We start from the raw sequence: 16,394 nt of genomic DNA on the forward strand, positions 1-16,394 counted from the left end.
TACAAATGAATTTAGAAAAAAAATGCATTAAACGAAACTAAATTAAGCTAATAAATAAATAAATAAATAAATAAATAAATAATTATGATATTATAATTCAAATTATTTAAATTTGTACAGATACAAAACTTATACATCAGTTTATGCATAGTAATAATCGTATAGGAATATCTTAATCTTACATCAAAAATAAGTCAAATAACTGTTACATCAATTATTTATTTTTTAACAACAGATATGTCCTCTCAGCTCTATTCTTGTTCTTTATAGAAATTAAAGAATAAAAATTCTTCCAAATAATGCAATAATGCTCTGAATGGGAAAAATGTGTTTAGGGACAAAACATATGTAAATATTTTGGTAAAAAGTAATTATGTGCCCTCTATTCAGCAAGAATTATTAACAAAAATAAAAAATAAAAATATACAAATAAACAAAATCTCCCATATCTGCAAGGTGCAAAATGTTACACATTGTAATATTAGTTTTTAAATATAGGTTATTTATGTCCATACTAGTACCAAGTAAAACTGCATTTAACAATGTCTTGAAAATGTTATTTCAATCCTTAAAGCAAAGTGGAGTTAAGCATTGAACTAACTCTCTAGATTAATATATCGCAATATATCTTAATTAACCCCCTTAACTAATTTAATATAATTCATAATTGTATAATTTGCTTGTTTGTGTAGTTAGAAATAAGAATAATTATATTATATTACATTACATTATATTATGATTATTTGTATAGTATTTTCCTGTCAATGCTGCTTGAAACTATTGTGGCTAATAATAATAATGATTATTTTTTAATACTAATATTTTGTTTTCTAGACTCATTTCTCTTTGAAGATCTGCCCTCTTGTGGTCACCGAACAGTCATATCTAAACTAGGCCAGTGGTTAGCCTAGGCATTACAGAACATCTGAGTTTGGTGAACCAACACAAGATTTCCTTCTGTCTCAAGCATTTTAGATGGTCATCGATATAGCATGAGCCTACCGTCCGTTCACCATACTTTTGGCTTCAAATGCACAATTTTTTCATAAAATAAGGGTACTGGTGTGGTTAGAGACTTCCAAACTGGTCGAGTTTCCTATGAAACATAAAGAGGCTTATGGGCTCTGCAGGTCACTTGACTGAAACAGCAACAATGTGCTCTTTGTGATCAAAGGCCAAACAACACAATGCTTGATATAGGCTAGTTGAATAAATATTTCTACTCACAAAGAACAGCCATCCAGCATTCAGTATTTCATTAGTCATCATTATAAATAGAGGACAATTCAGCCGTAATCGCAACATCTTATATGCACAATCCTGAATTTGTGCCTAAGGTAATTGTAAAGTGGTGGTCAACTGGAGCTTATGATTGCTCTAATGACTGCACACAAACCTACCGCCCTTCAAAGTTAATCTTTGAGACCTAGAAAGCACGATGGAATAACTCAGTTCTTTATCACTACTCTGAACTTTAAATGTTGCTCTAAATGAATGAACTTAAAATGAATGGCCCAGACGAGTCTCCGACTTTGAGAAGAAAGGTAAGCTTTCATTTGACTTTTGAATTTACGGTCCACAACAAGGGCTCTCCACAGCATTATCCACAGGACTTAACATGGAAAAGCAATTGACATCTATGTGTTAAAAGACAAAAATATCCCAAAGACAGAGCTTCAGAGCTTCTCAGTGGCTCTAAAGGGAATTTCATCCTGAATTAACTCTGAACCCATGCAGTTTTCAATGCTCATATGAACAACAGCACGATTGTATTTCTGCTGGTATATCTGTTATGCACCTTAAGAGCAGTTCTGTCCTAGTATGAGTTCGCATTTCAGAGACAGTCTGAATCTGTGATTAAGAGGCGTTTGGAATATTAAGTAAAATGTTAAAATATTTTCAACGAGTTTCAAAAATGGGCAAAAACAGTGGAGAGCTTAAGGAATATCAACCTTTACTTAAAGACTTCAAAGAACCAGCTCAACAAATAAAGGTATGATAAAATAAAATTAATTATCAAATATATTTTAAAAATACTATAATTATTATTATTGTGATCAAATTTTGTATTATTTTTTAAAATATATTCAACAATTTTTTAATTAAAATATTTATTACTAGTAGGCTATAATGCACTATTCAGCATATCTAAAATGAACAGTGATGGATAGGACATGAAGTTGACTAATATTCATGCTATATTTTGTAAGTCTTGCATATTTCATACATTTTTTTAATTGCATATTTTCACAACTCTTCACTGTTCTGCTGTTACACTGCAGTTTCCTTCACTTTAATACTCTAGTCTTAGGCTGATGATACACGGGGCAACTTTTTGGGCATTGTTGCCGTCAACGGGCAACCATGTGAGACACAGGGCCCACGACCGATTTAAAGTATCAAGATAGAAATTTTCAATGGAAAAGTGCCCAAGCAACATTGCTCAAATAAAGTTGGCCTGCAAAATTGCTCAAAACGTTGCCCCGTCTTAGATGCTCTAAACATTAGCTGTTAATGATGAAATTAGAAATTTTGAACATGCTTTTTGTACTCTGTTATCTACAGGTTCCCAGTAAGTCTCTTCTTCTGGCTGTCTGGGCAGCTGGCATTGGTGGAACGTTTCAATATGGGTACAATATATCTATCATAAACGCACCTACCAAGGTAAGAAATGTGTATTAATGTGATTATTCTTATCACTTAAGCCCATTGGTGTTTACATCTAGAGCAGACTTTATGGAACATGCATTAGTCACATGCAGTTCAGTACAGCATGCATGTGTTTGATGTATGAGTTATTATTGCAGTAGCTCATCAGACTAAAAATCACATGAAATTTATAGTTAATATATCACATGGATTTGGATTTAAGTCCCTTGCACATTTTTGATAGACTCACCCAAGTTTTTTTTTTGTATACAGGCAAGACTAATTTTAACTACTGTAATAGGTGTCACTAATACATTAAGACAATCGGTTTGTATCACAATTTGACTGAAATGTTACATTTAATTAAGGCACTGCAAAATTAAATATGCGCTAATTTGCATGTTCAGAACAGAAATCTGCATAGAGCCATGTTTAACTTTCTTGACATATTAGAGGTTTTTACAGACTTGATTTTGGATATCTCTTTGTACCACTGCAATTAACAACCAGAAAAATACATATTTTCATTTTTAGGACCCTTGTGAAAAAGAAGTGCACTTAAGTACTTTTATAAAGTTTACTTACTGCAGAAATAATATACTTTAAAAGAACACACATAAGTGCAAATTAAATATGTTATTTTCAATGTTTAAATACATTGGATTTGTAATTAACTTCAAAATGATATTAAATGCAATAAGTTGAACTTTTGAGTGATTTTTTTAAACCACTTAAGTGGGACTTTTTAGTACATCTTTATATGTACTTTCATAATTGCTTCTAGTGTCTTTAAAATATGATAAAAGTGTACTACTAATGTACTGACAAGCAATTAATGTTAGCTAAATTATACTTTAATGTCAGTTAACAATACACTTAAGCGTGAATTAAATGTAATGTCTTCGACCACCTAAATGCATGTTATTTGTAATTGATTTCAAATATATTACAGTTTAAAATGACATTAAATGCAATTAGTTGAACTTTTGAGTGATATTTTTGAACCACTTAAGTGGGACTTTAGTATATTTTAAATGTACTTTGAAATATGGTAAATATGTACTTCTGAATAAGCAATTAATGTGAACTAAAATATACTTAAATGTCATATATCTCTGGCAATGACGAAGAAATTTAGTATAGGCAATTTAAAATTGTATTTTAAAAAAAATCTATTAATTACCTAATTACAATCAACACAAACACAAAGTGGAAAACCCTCTACATTTAATGACAAAAAAAGCTTTTTGCTGATGCACAAGAAAAACCCAACACTATACACAGCTGCAACACTTTAACTCGCCTATTAGAAAGAGTATGGAGAACAATGCAAAATCACTTACATACAAAACTACCTAACCTCGCCATCATAGAAAACATCATTCTGTATGATGTATAAGCCTGTTTCCTCATTGGGGACCTAAAAATGTCCACAAGGTCAAAATGTACTGGTATTACTATACTTGTGGAGTCATTTGGTCTCCATATCGTATAGGATTACTAACACACAAACACACACATTTAATACAAAATAATTAAAGAAAATTATCATTCCATGTACAACAAATGAGACCTTATTGTAAAACATTACCAAACTGTGTTAATGGTACCCTCGGTTTCACAGACAAGGCTTAAGACCAGCCCCAGACTAAAGTGTAATTCTGAGCTCTTTCAACTGAAAGAATCTTTAAAAATATCAGTGCCAGTTATTTACTGTCATTCATGTGAATGAAGTCTGTTTTTAGGCTGTCAAAATGTAAATGCCTCTAAACTCCAAACCATGTAAAAAATAAATAAATAAATAAAATAATAAAACACTGTTGCTAAGAAATATATATAGGAGTTTAGAGGCATTTACATTTTGACAGCCTAAAAACAGACTTCATTCACATGAATGACAGTAAATAATTAATTAACGAAATGTATCGTAGCCTAATTGCCCGAGCCCGAGATTTGCCATAGTTATTTTTTACAAAAAAAATATCCGGGGGACCCCCCTAAATTTTTTATTTTATTTTTATTTTTTTATCTTCTCATCCATTCTGCCTGTTTATGCATAGCGCTGCTTCACCATACAGATTTAACTACGTGCACAGCTAAATAAAGCAGGCTGGATGCTGCTGATTAACATTTCTGAAATTAATATTTCTGTGAAACGCGTTAGGTTACACAGAGGAAAGCCGATCTAGGACCTGTCCCGAATGGGTGTGTCTCACTCGTGCATAAAAGTGAAGCTGCGGGCTCTTTGATCACCCCCTGGTGGCTGGCTGCAGTACAGGTCTTAAACCCCGCCCTCTCCAAGTAAACGAATGGGACTTCAGTCAAAATAAAAAAATAAATTACACTTCCAATACAATTTTCCGAAATATGATTTTGGTCATTTAAGGTAGTCGTTATCACGCTGATATATGTTCAATGGTTCGTTTTTGTGATAAGTTTGATTTTAGCTAGTAATTTGATGCTATAAAAACGGGGCGTGTCGTTATGGTTGATTGGGTCTGCGGGAGTTTGATTCCGCGGCTCCACCTCACGACTCTACTGCGCAGACTCTGGCTCCAAATGACGTAATTTAATCAAGATGGCAGCGGCCGTACTGTATTCGAGATGTATTTGCTTCACTTAAGCCGGAGATGCGTCGTCCATCTTTTTTTACAGTCTATTGTCCCGTACAACCAAGTATTGCTGAACGAACTGAGTATGACATCACAGGCTCAGATTTGATTGGCCAATCAGCGGAAAGGGGCGTGTCACGACCGCCCACAAGAGGAAAACTAATTCGTTAAAGTCGTTTATCCTTTTCTAACCGTGAAACAAAAAAATGAAAATCGAGCCAAAATCTTGTTTTTTTTTTTTTTACAAATGAAAAAAACAACTGTTTTCTCGTTTCTGCTTATTTAATTTCAAATTGAAAAACAAACTATCAAAACGTACACGGACCTGAAAGCCGCAGGAATGGTAAAACTAAATTAAGAATAAAGAAAGATTTTAAGGTTAACACACTTAAAGGATTAGTTCACTTTTAAAAAAAAACTTTTGCTGATAATTTACTCACCCCCATGTCATCCAAGATGTCCATGTCTTTCTTTCTTCAGTCGAAAAGAAATTAAGGTTTTTGATGAAAACATTTCTCCATATAATGGACTTCAATGGGACCCAAACGGTTCAAGGTCCAAATGACAGTTTCAGTGCAGCTTCAAAGGGCTTTAAACGATACCAGACGATGAATAAGGGTCTTATCTAGCGAAACGATCGGTCGTTTCAAAAATAAATAAAAAAGTTTAAGTTTTATAAGCACAAATGCTCGCCTTGCTCTGTTCTGTGATGCGCGTTCGTGACGTCACGTAATACGCAATTGCGTTGAAAAGGTCACGCTTGATGTAGGCGTAGTACCGAGTCAGTGTTTACAAATGTGCGGAAGGAGGACCATATACACATATTCAAATGTCTTTGTGTCAGTTTATGGTTTAAAATGCCCATTTCATGTGCGTATCCTGGGTGTTTTAATATTAAAAAGCCTAAAAGAACATTTAAGTTGAAAGGATTTAGTATGTGCTTTAGTATATTGATAAATATATAAAAATAAGTGTACTTATTTAAAATACAATAAAATCATAGTTATGTAAAATGAATGCTTAAGTAATTCTTAATTAGACATTATTATAAAGTACATTTTAAAAACGTGCACTTAAGTATGCTAAGACCTATTGTCATTAAAGTGTACTCTCTTTAAGTACACTTAAGTGGCCTTTAATTTAAATTATATTATATTATCTGCAAGTGCACTTTTTAAAAAGTATACTTTTAATAATTGAAGTACACAGTAAGTACACTTTTACTGCAATTAAGCACACTTCTTTTTCACAAGGGGAATAAAATGTTATATAATTCAGGTGACTGTGATATGAACAAACCTCTCTGTAAATACCTTCAGAATAGGAATAAAACTGTTTGGTGTAAGTGCTGCTGAAGTGAAGTTTTCTTACTTTAAATTTGATATATGTACTGCACTGTACATTTAGCATCTTTAAAGTCTGTCTACATATGTAAACACAGATTTAACAAGACAAACACTAAATGTGTATTTTGGATATTTTCTTTCCAGTAGTCAACATTATGCATGCAAAACAACAGGCCAAAATCTCAAAACTGACCAGCGCATGAAAAAACACACTGGTTTTGGCTGTAGTGTCTGTTTTGCCTTAATTGTTAACCCAGGTTAGCCATGTCTCTCAATGCTTCAACAGTAATTGACCTACTAAGAATTGTTTTCTTCTGTGGAATATAAAAGAAGATAAGTTGTTTCTCAGTGTTCTATTTTTTGTTAATGTTCCTATTATTCAAGTCAAAGCACCCTTTCCTTTCATGCCAGGCAGACAGCATTTATTATTTTACTTGTGTGTTTCCAGGCTGTGCAGAACTTCATTAACCAGACATGGACTGAGCGCTACAATGCTGAAATCTCCACCCAGGTGCTCACACTCCTCTGGTCCACCATAGTGTCCATATTCACTCTCGGTGGACTTGTCGGAGCATCTGTGGGGGGAACTCTGGCCATTCGATTTGGAAGGTGAAATCTAGCCTTATTGTACAGTACATGTTTGAATGACGTGGGAGGGGAGGGGGGTGGGGGACATTACAGCCCTATTTAGATGAATTTCTAATAGGGCTGTCGGTTTAACGCTTTCATTGTATGAACAAACAATACTGAGATGTTTCTCAGATTATCTTCTTTTGTGTTCCATAGTTTATGTTAGGCTGCTGTAGCCTAACTGCTTATGTCTTTCGGATGAGACGTTAAACCGAGATCCTGGCTCTCTGGGGTCACTAAAAAAAATCCCATGGCACTTCTCGTAAAGAGTAGGGGTGTAACCCTGGTGTCCTGTCCAAATTCCCTCCACTGGCCCTTATCAATCATGGCCTCCTAATAATCCCCATCCACTTGATTGGCTCTATCACACTCTGCTCTCCACCTGTAGCTGGTGTGTGGTGAGCGCACTGGCGCCGTTGTACTGTGGCTGCCGTCGCATCATCCAAGTGGATGCTGCACACTGGTGGTGGTTGAGGAGAGACCCCCACATGATTGTAAAGCGCTTTGGGTGTACGGCAATACACAATAAATGCGCTATATAAATGCATCATTCATTCATTCATTCATTCATTATGTGTATTTTTTGTTGAATCAAATCAAATATTTCTAAAGCTATAATTTGTAATGTCTACTTGATGCGTTCTCAGTTGACAAAAAATAGCTTTAAATATTCTTTTGTGGTCATTTCCAGATTCAAAATTATTTTGCGATTAATTGCGATTAATCGAAACATCATGTAATTAATTAGATTAAAAAAATGTAATCGATTGACAGCCCTAATTTCTAACCTTTTTTCCCAGGAAAGGGACACTATTGTTCAACAACACCTTTGCTCTGTTGGCTGCTTTCTTCATGGGCTTGAGTTATCCCTCCAGCACTTTTGAGCTTTTAATCGTTGGGCGCTTCCTGACAGGAGTAAACGCAGGTATCTCAAATTTTCAAGCACATAGTGATGGTTGATCAGTTTTGTATTAGTATTCAATAAACATTTAATTTTTTTAAAGAAATTAGTCCATTTATTTAGCAAGAATGCTTTGAAGTGATCAAAATAGTTATTTTATTATTATATTAATAGAGTTATTACATTATTCTGTTTCAGATTTCAACTTTCTACTCACTATTCTATTCAAAGAATCTTGAAAAAATGCATCACAGTTTCCACAAACAAACTGTCTTCAACATTAATAATAATAATAATAAATGTTTCTTGAGCAGCAAATCAGCAGATGATTTCTGAAGGATCATGTGACTGAAAACTGGAGTAATGATGCTGAAAATTCAGCTTTGCATCACAGGAAAAATACATTAAAATAGAAGACAGCTATTTAAATTGTAATCCTATTTTACAATATTACTGTATTTTAACCAAAAATTGCAGCATTTACTGTAAAAAAAAAAGTTTCACAAAGTTGTTTCAGCTTAAAATAATTTGTTACCCCGCTGATTTAAATTTTTAGTTTAGTCAATTTTAAATTTTAAGCTACTCAATGTTAATTTAAGGGACAACTGAAATATTTTAGTTGACTAAACTAAAACATTTTCAGTCAGCGGGGTAACAAATTATTTTAAGTTGAAACAACAATTTTTTTTTTCAGTTTGAGTTCTTTCAAAAAGTTATAAAGAAATGACCAACCCCAAACCTTTGAATGGTAGTGATATTAAACATAATACAGAAAGGTATACAACTACGTTTGAGGTATAAAAAGGAATAAAAAATAAGGTCAGTATATAAACTTATAAAACAAAGGTACAAAAAGCACATATATTTAAACTAATAATTGACCATGTTCACAAATACTGAATTTTTGAATTTGTTAAATTTTTTCTAATATTATCAATGCACAATCTTGCTTCACTCTGTTAAACCTTAAAATATTTTTTTAAAATATAAAATTTAGCCTGAATTCTAATTTTTTTTTGATAATTTTTGGGATAATGATTGAAGTAAAGAAAACATTCCCACAAAAGTGAAAAACCTGCACCTGAAACAAATAAATGTAAAGTAGTTTCGTGGTAGTTACCGCATTTTTGAATTTCTGTAATAGATAGAATTTGCTGGTGCCTTTATGATAAATTGTATCTGCTTTTCTTCAGTTTCTTCAATGTTTCTGCTAAATGAGAAGTGTATGTTTGTGATCCCATAACTGACATCTTATTTAAAATGACAGGTATCGGAATATGTGTGCAGGCTCTGTATATTGGTGAGATTGCACCTAGAGCTCTGCGTGGTGCCATGGCGATGGGAACTTCCATTTTCATCACCGGAGGGATCCTAACAGGACAAGTGATTGGTCTCAAGTAAGAAGAAGAAGAAAAAAAGCAGTTTATAAAACATATGAGAAGGGGCACAACTTGTTCAGTGAAAAGCATTAAGTAGATTTGTCTTATTGCATGTCTGATGACATTTATATAGATGCCAGTACAGATGTTAAGACTCATGTTTTGTGCGTTTCTTTGTTTGTGTCAGTGAGTTGTTAGGTAAGGAGGAGTACTGGCCCATCCTCTTGTCCACCACCTGTATTCCAGCCATAATGCAGCTGCTGACTCTTCCCTGGTTCCCCGAGAGCCCTCGCTACCTGCTCATCGACCGTGGAGATGACGTCGCCTGCATAAAGGGTGCAGGATGGTTTAATAACTATGTGTACAATTGCACAATATTATCTAAAACATTATTTGTTGTAAGGCTATAGTAGGATGTGGTTGGATAATACACATTTTTAAAGGTAATGATAAAGCTTAGAGTTTGAATGTCCTGAATCAGGACCTTTCTCTGCCGTCCTTTAAATTCATTTTTAGCTATTTGTTTATTTATTTATTTTTTGTGGATTGCTGAGGTCAGTTAAAATGCTCTACCGTTCAAAAGTCTGGGGAATTTTGCAAGAATTTTGAATTATTTAGTCTCATATGCTCAAAATTACAGTAAAACGGTATTACTGTAAAATATGATTATAAGAACTGTTTTATATTTGAAAATATTTTAAAATGCAATTTATTCCTATGACGCAAATCTGAATTTTCAGCATCATTAATCCAGGCTTCAGTGTCACATGATCCTTTAGAAATCAGTCTAATCTGCTGATTTGCAGCTCATTTCTTCTTATTAGTAAGGTTATGCTTTTTTTGGTGAAACTGTGATATGTTTTCTCAGGATTCCTTGAATAGAAAAGTGAATAGAAAGCCCAAAAGAACAACATTAATTTCTTACTACACTCTATGTTAAAAATGCCTATATAATATTTCGTGAAACATGAAAGTTGAAAAGAACAGCATATACGATATTTTTTTTGGAACATCAAAAATGTTTTTCCTGTCACTTGCTGAGTAAAAAGTATTAATTTATTTTAAATAACATCTTACTGAATAGGTACACAAACTAAATCGAGTTGGAAACATGCAAATTTAGGCATTAAGGCTATTTTAATTTTACTGTTAAAGTTATGTGATGAATTTAATAGTCTACAGACAACAGCAGATTGAAATATCAATTGTTCATGTGAAATGTCTGCACATTTTCTATAAACTTTTCCAATAAGCTTCATGTGATAATTCAGAAATGTAACGAAAAATTGTATATTTTAATAAATAAATCGATGACAATTAAATAATTAATCAACAACCCAGGTAAACAAACCACCATGAAAATGAGTAGGCGAAAAAGTTTGTCTGCTTGTTTTTAGCTGTTTTTCTTGCAAGTATAAGATCACAAGTCACATTTAAACTCATGATTCCATTGAAAGAAAGATGGTGTTGTCATCTCAGCTGCATATAACCACAAAATCAGAATGTTTAAAGGCTGAAGCGTAAAATCTCATTGAAATGAACACACTTGAATGGATGTCATGATGTGAGCAGAGCACCCTGTAGGGAGCTAAATCCAACCCAATGAGCCGTGACCAACAACAGAAGCGAGGAGAAGAGAATCTCGTGAGTAAAGGAATGTTATGCCCTTTGCCACTTTCTTTTAGCTCTAATGTGGTTCCATGGCCCAGATAAGTACCACGGAGAACGGGAGGACATGGAGAGAGAGAGGGTCAGCGCAGTTGGCATTAAACCCAAAAAGCCCTGGGAGCTTTTTACGGACACTAGTCTTCGCTGGCAGCTCCTGACCCTCGTCGTGATCCACACATCCCAGCAACTCAACGGCATCAATGCGGTGTGTATTGGAAACAACAACTTCACATCAGTGGCTTAGACTGGCCTTGACTGCTGATGTGTACACTATTAAAACCAAGAAAGTAAAAAAAGAAACCTCTCTCCAAAGTGGCATGTGATCGCTCTGCTGTGGATTAATCCCTAATCTTTTCTCAGAGCAACCCCCCCCCCCCCCCCCAAAAAAAAAACCATGGAATCGTTCAGATTTTAGCTTTGAGGCTGTGACATTTACTTGAGCTCCTATAATGGGCATAAAAGGGATTTTGCACACAAGCTTAAAAGCTTTTATGGAGTGTCATGTGAGATACAGTAGAACTGAAAAGCCAATGGTGAACCATGTACAGTAGGCGCAAACATTTAGACACTTTAGTCCTTTAACAAAATTTATATACATGAATGCATTGCATTTAATAAAACATCAAACCATAAGATAGGACAAACTCACATTTCTGAAAAATACTTATCATTTGTTGATTAAATTAGATTTAAACTTTAAAGATTTAAACATCTCTTTCTTACCTTTTTGTAATCTAAAGAACCTTCTTTCGTGACAAAGAACCTTTTGTGAAACAGAAAGGCTCTGTAAATGTTAAAGATTCTTTATGGAACCATTTACATTTGGACAAAAAAAAGGTTCTTCTATGGCATTGTGAAGCACCTTTATTTTTAAGAGTGAAGGTTACGTAGCCTACGTTCTAAAAAAAAAAAAAACATAACTGTACCGTAGCCTAAATTTGATTTCATGCACAAAGAGAAAAAAAAAATCACATTAATCTTTGACCAATCTTTGAATCACTGACCAGCAGAAAATTGCATAGTTTAAAAAGTGACTTTGCGGACTGTGCTTCATGCCTCGTTGTTGTTGGGTTTTTTTTTTTTACCCAGAAATGTCGCTAACGTGACCGCACCGAAGAACAAAACACATTTTAAAACATTGTGTTCGCAAATCTTTTTGCTAAAAAGTGACCCTCCAGTCTCAATTTTTTACATTGTTATTTGTTACTTTAATCTATAGCTATTGTTTTAAGCAATCAATATTTTGACATGGTGACATGCTACAGTTTTGCAAAGAGAACCATTCGGTCCAATGGTGTAAAAGAGTCTTTGTGTTAAGTTTCATTGTCACTGTCCAAATGTTACATAAATTTCAGATCTACCAGTGCCAATATATGTCTCTTCTCCCATTAGATTTATTTCTATGCAGACTACGTGTTCACCCAGGCTGGGATTCCAGCTGACAAGATTCCGTACGCTACAGTGGGAACTGGAGCTTGTGAGTGCATCACCGCACTGACGTGTGTAAGTCTGGAATTTGTCAGTATACCTGTGTATTTTTATTTTTTAATCTGCGAATGCATGACAAAGAGCACAGAAACAAAGCAAATACTATAATATACTAACTTTAACTGGTAGGCTATTGGTACTGTAGATTATGGCCAGATTTGGAACAACATTTTTAGGCCAATGCCTAATGATCAAGCATCATATCCCACTTGGCTTTTTTTACATGTCAGGTCTCCTTATTTCTATAGTACTTTATACATTACAGATTGTTTCAAAGCAGCTTTATAGTAACAAACAGGACAATAACAGAATCAAAGAAGCAAACTTTTCATATATGAGACAAATTAAAAAAATTTAAAGTTCTAAAAAGACAACAGTGTCATTATTCTGCTTCAGTCAGTTCAGTGTTGGTTCAGATTCATTTCAATAACCATATTAAAGGGATAGTTCACCCCAAAATTAAAACTCTGTCATCATTTACTCACCCTCAAGTAGTTCCAAACCTGTATGAATGTCTTTGTTCTGCTTGAACACAAAGGAAGATATTCTGAAGAATGTGGGAAACAGAGCAGTTCTGGGGCACCATTGACTTCCATAGTATTTTTTTTTCCAACTATGGAAGTCAATGGTGCCCCAAAACAGCATGGTTACAAACTTTCTTCAAAATATCTTCCTTTGTGTTCGGCAGAACAAAGAAATTCATACAGATTTGGAACTACTTGAGGGTGAGTAAGTGATGACAAAATTTTCATTTTTGGGTGAACTATCCCTTTAAGTTCATCAATTATGAAACAAGTTCAATTCAGCTGTAAGCAGCTCTACAGAAGACAGTAATGTGAGTCAGTTCACAGTTGATTCATACTGATGTTTGTGTGTTTCAGGGTCTTTTGATCGAATCTTTGGGAAGAAGAGCTCTGATTATTGGTGGATACTCTCTCATGAGCGTGTGCTGTGTCTGTTTCACCATTGCCCTCACTTTCCAGGTTTACAATGACCCGACACCTGCTGTTTTTTCTCTATATATTTATTTTGTGTACTACACAAATATTTTATTAGGTCGCTAGTATAAACTATTAGAATCATACTTGGGGTTATGTTGAAAAATGGAATGACGTTTGTGATCTCAATTTTCAAATATTTATGCAGATTTACTGATGTTTGTTTGGTGTTTTTTCCTCACAGGAGTCCAGCCCTTGGGTTCCCTACCTTAGCATGATGTGTGTTTTTGCCTTCATTCTCAGTTTTGGCCTTGGACCAGGTGAATGAATGAGTAAAAAAAGAAAAGAAAAAAGAAAGCAAAGAAAGAAAATTATGAGTAGTTTATGAATGTTTTAACATTAAATTAATAGATCACCCAAAAATTTTAATTAGTTGAAAATGTGCTCATCCTCAGGCCAGCCAAGATTAGTTTGTCCACAAGCAACTCCAGTCCATCAATTAACATCTTGTGAATAATAATAATTATTTGTTACATTTATACAGCGCTTTTCTATAGGCACTCAAAGTGCCTTACATAAGGGGGGTGTCTCCTCGTCCACCACCAGTGTGCAGCATCCACCTGAATGATATGACGGCAGCCATAGTGCGCCAGAACGCCCACCACACACCAGCTTATTGGTGGAGAGGAGACAGTGATGAAGCCAATCAGTATATGGGATGGTTAGGAGGCCATGATGGCCAGAGGCCAATGGGCGAATTTGGCCAGGATGCAGGGGTTACACCCCTACTCTTTTTTGAAGGACGTCCTGGGATTTTTTATGACCACAGAGAGTCAGGTTTAACGTCTCATCCGAAGGACGGTTCTTTTTGACAGTATAGTGTCCCTGTCACTATACTGAGGCGCTAGGACCCACTCCACAGGGTGAGCAGCACCCCTGCTGGCCTCACTAACACCTCTTCTAATAGCAACCTAGTTTTCCCAGGAGGTCTCCCATCCAGGTACTGACTATGCTCAACCCTGCTTAGCTTCAGTGAGCAACCAGAAATTAAAAGCTGTGTGTTTATAAGAAACAAATCCAAGAAGTTTTTCACTTCAAAATGTTGCTTCTGGCTAAAATAAAAGTCTGTATCCATAGTATTGATTTCTCCAATGAAAACGTCACGAGTCAGGAGAGAGATATACACAGATCAAGCAGTGTAAAGATAAAATGCCAGCTTTCTCCAAGATGTTAACTGATGGACTGGAGTGGTGTGGATTACTTGTGGATTATTGTGATGTTTTTATCAGTTGATTGGGCTCTCATTCTGACGGCACCCATTCACTGCAGAGGATCCATTGGTGAGCAAGTGATATAAAGCTGAGGGTTAGTACATTTTAATTTTTGGGTGAACTATTCCTTATAAAAACCCGTCTCTATCCACACTTATTGTTATATTATGATGGTATTGTCAATGTGCTTTGTGCTGTAGGTGGTGTGACAAACATTTTAACAACAGAGCTGTTTACCCAAACCGATCGGCCTGCTGCGTACATGATCGGTGGATCTATCAACTGGATCTCTTTCTTCTTCATTGGCATGATTTTTCCGTTTATTGTGGTATATATGAGCACCTTCTTTCCTTTTTATTGACATGGTTACTCAGTTTCTTATTCTTCAGAATTTCACAAAGCAGTTGTATTTCTCCAAGATACAGGACCTAATTTACTGTGCAGATTCTGTAAAAACAATCCAATGATGATATTTGTTAATTACTTTTTGATTAGAGTTATTAAAAACAAAGTGGAATTTAAATGTTTTGTTTTCAACAAACTTCTCTTTCTCAATTTCTCTCAGAATGGACTAAAGCAGTACTGCTTCCTTGTTTTCCTCGTTATCTGTTGCTTGGTGGCCACTTACATCTTCTTTGTGGTCCCTGAGACCAAGAACAAGACCTTTCTGGAGATTCAGAGGGAGTTTCATACTAGAAAGAAACGTATTGCTGCCAATGGTACTGAGGGCCCTCTACTGTCCACACCGATGTAAAACACAATAATTTACAAAGCACTGTATTTTAAAGGGCTTTATAATGTCTGTGTAGGCTACTTATGTAGGAATGTGCCAAAAATACTTTGAAATGTAAAACCAGAAAATATCTATAGAAAATGTCTCAATTGTGACACAGACACTGCGCTACATCATGTGCCTTCAAAATGAATACTGCCTTTTACATCAAGGAAAGTCACATGATGGTAGGGACTTAGTATTAGGCCTACATTTTGAATGTGTTTTATACAAATGAATATGGTTTTGAATCAGTGTATTTGTATGATACTGGTTTCTGTCATTTTTATCTTTAATTCTGTAAAATGGAACCATATTATAATTTTAAGCAAGAAACAACTCATGAAATCACAAAATGAATCATGCTTGAATTTATTTTTAATGTCAGCAACAATTTTGGCAATAAAGGAAATGTTTGCACAACATAATTGTTTGTATCTTTCACACACACAGTCAGTTTTTTTATTCTTATCATTGCCAAAGTTTGCAGATACTTTACAGGCACTAAAAGCCACTTTGTGAATCAAGCTTGAATTAACTTAATTTTAAAGTCAACAAACATTCTGAGAAAATTATGACAATAAACATTTATTTTTTTATCCTTTTATCCTATTTTTTTTATCCTATTGTGGATCACCTCCGACGAGTTCTTGCTCCAGCATCACCACCAGCACCTCCGATTACCCCAGTCACCGGAACCACGGCTTCTTCTCCGCCTATGATCTACAGTCCCATGGTCA

The 16,394-nt window shown here is 34.7% G+C and overlaps 1 protein-coding gene across 2 annotated transcripts; it reads left to right on the forward strand.

Moving 5' to 3' along the window:
• Positions 1-1,421: 1,421 nt before the first annotated feature.
• On the forward strand, positions 1,422-16,075 carry LOC306870363 (solute carrier family 2, facilitated glucose transporter member 11-like). Of its 2 annotated transcripts, none has more exons than XM_079417595.1 (12): positions 1,422-1,544; positions 2,566-2,664; positions 7,056-7,216; positions 8,038-8,162; positions 9,406-9,535; positions 9,705-9,853; positions 11,203-11,390; positions 12,578-12,688; positions 13,555-13,656; positions 13,856-13,931; positions 15,083-15,210; positions 15,448-16,075. In XM_079417595.1, the coding sequence occupies exons 1-12, from the start codon at positions 1,491-1,493 to the stop codon at positions 15,634-15,636; spliced, it is 1,512 nt and encodes a 503-aa protein (XP_079273721.1). In that variant the 5' UTR covers positions 1,422-1,490; the 3' UTR covers positions 15,637-16,075. The 2 variants fall into 2 exon arrangements, with proteins under 2 accessions (XP_079273721.1, XP_079273720.1); XM_079417594.1 differs by lacking the exon at positions 1,422-1,544 and adding an exon at positions 1,814-1,993.
• Positions 16,076-16,394: the final 319 nt, after the last annotated feature.

The sequence above is a fragment of the Barbus barbus genome (genome assembly GCF_936440315.1).
Source record: "Barbus barbus genome assembly, chromosome: 5".
NCBI classification, from domain to species: Eukaryota; Metazoa; Chordata; class Actinopteri; order Cypriniformes; family Cyprinidae; genus Barbus; species Barbus barbus.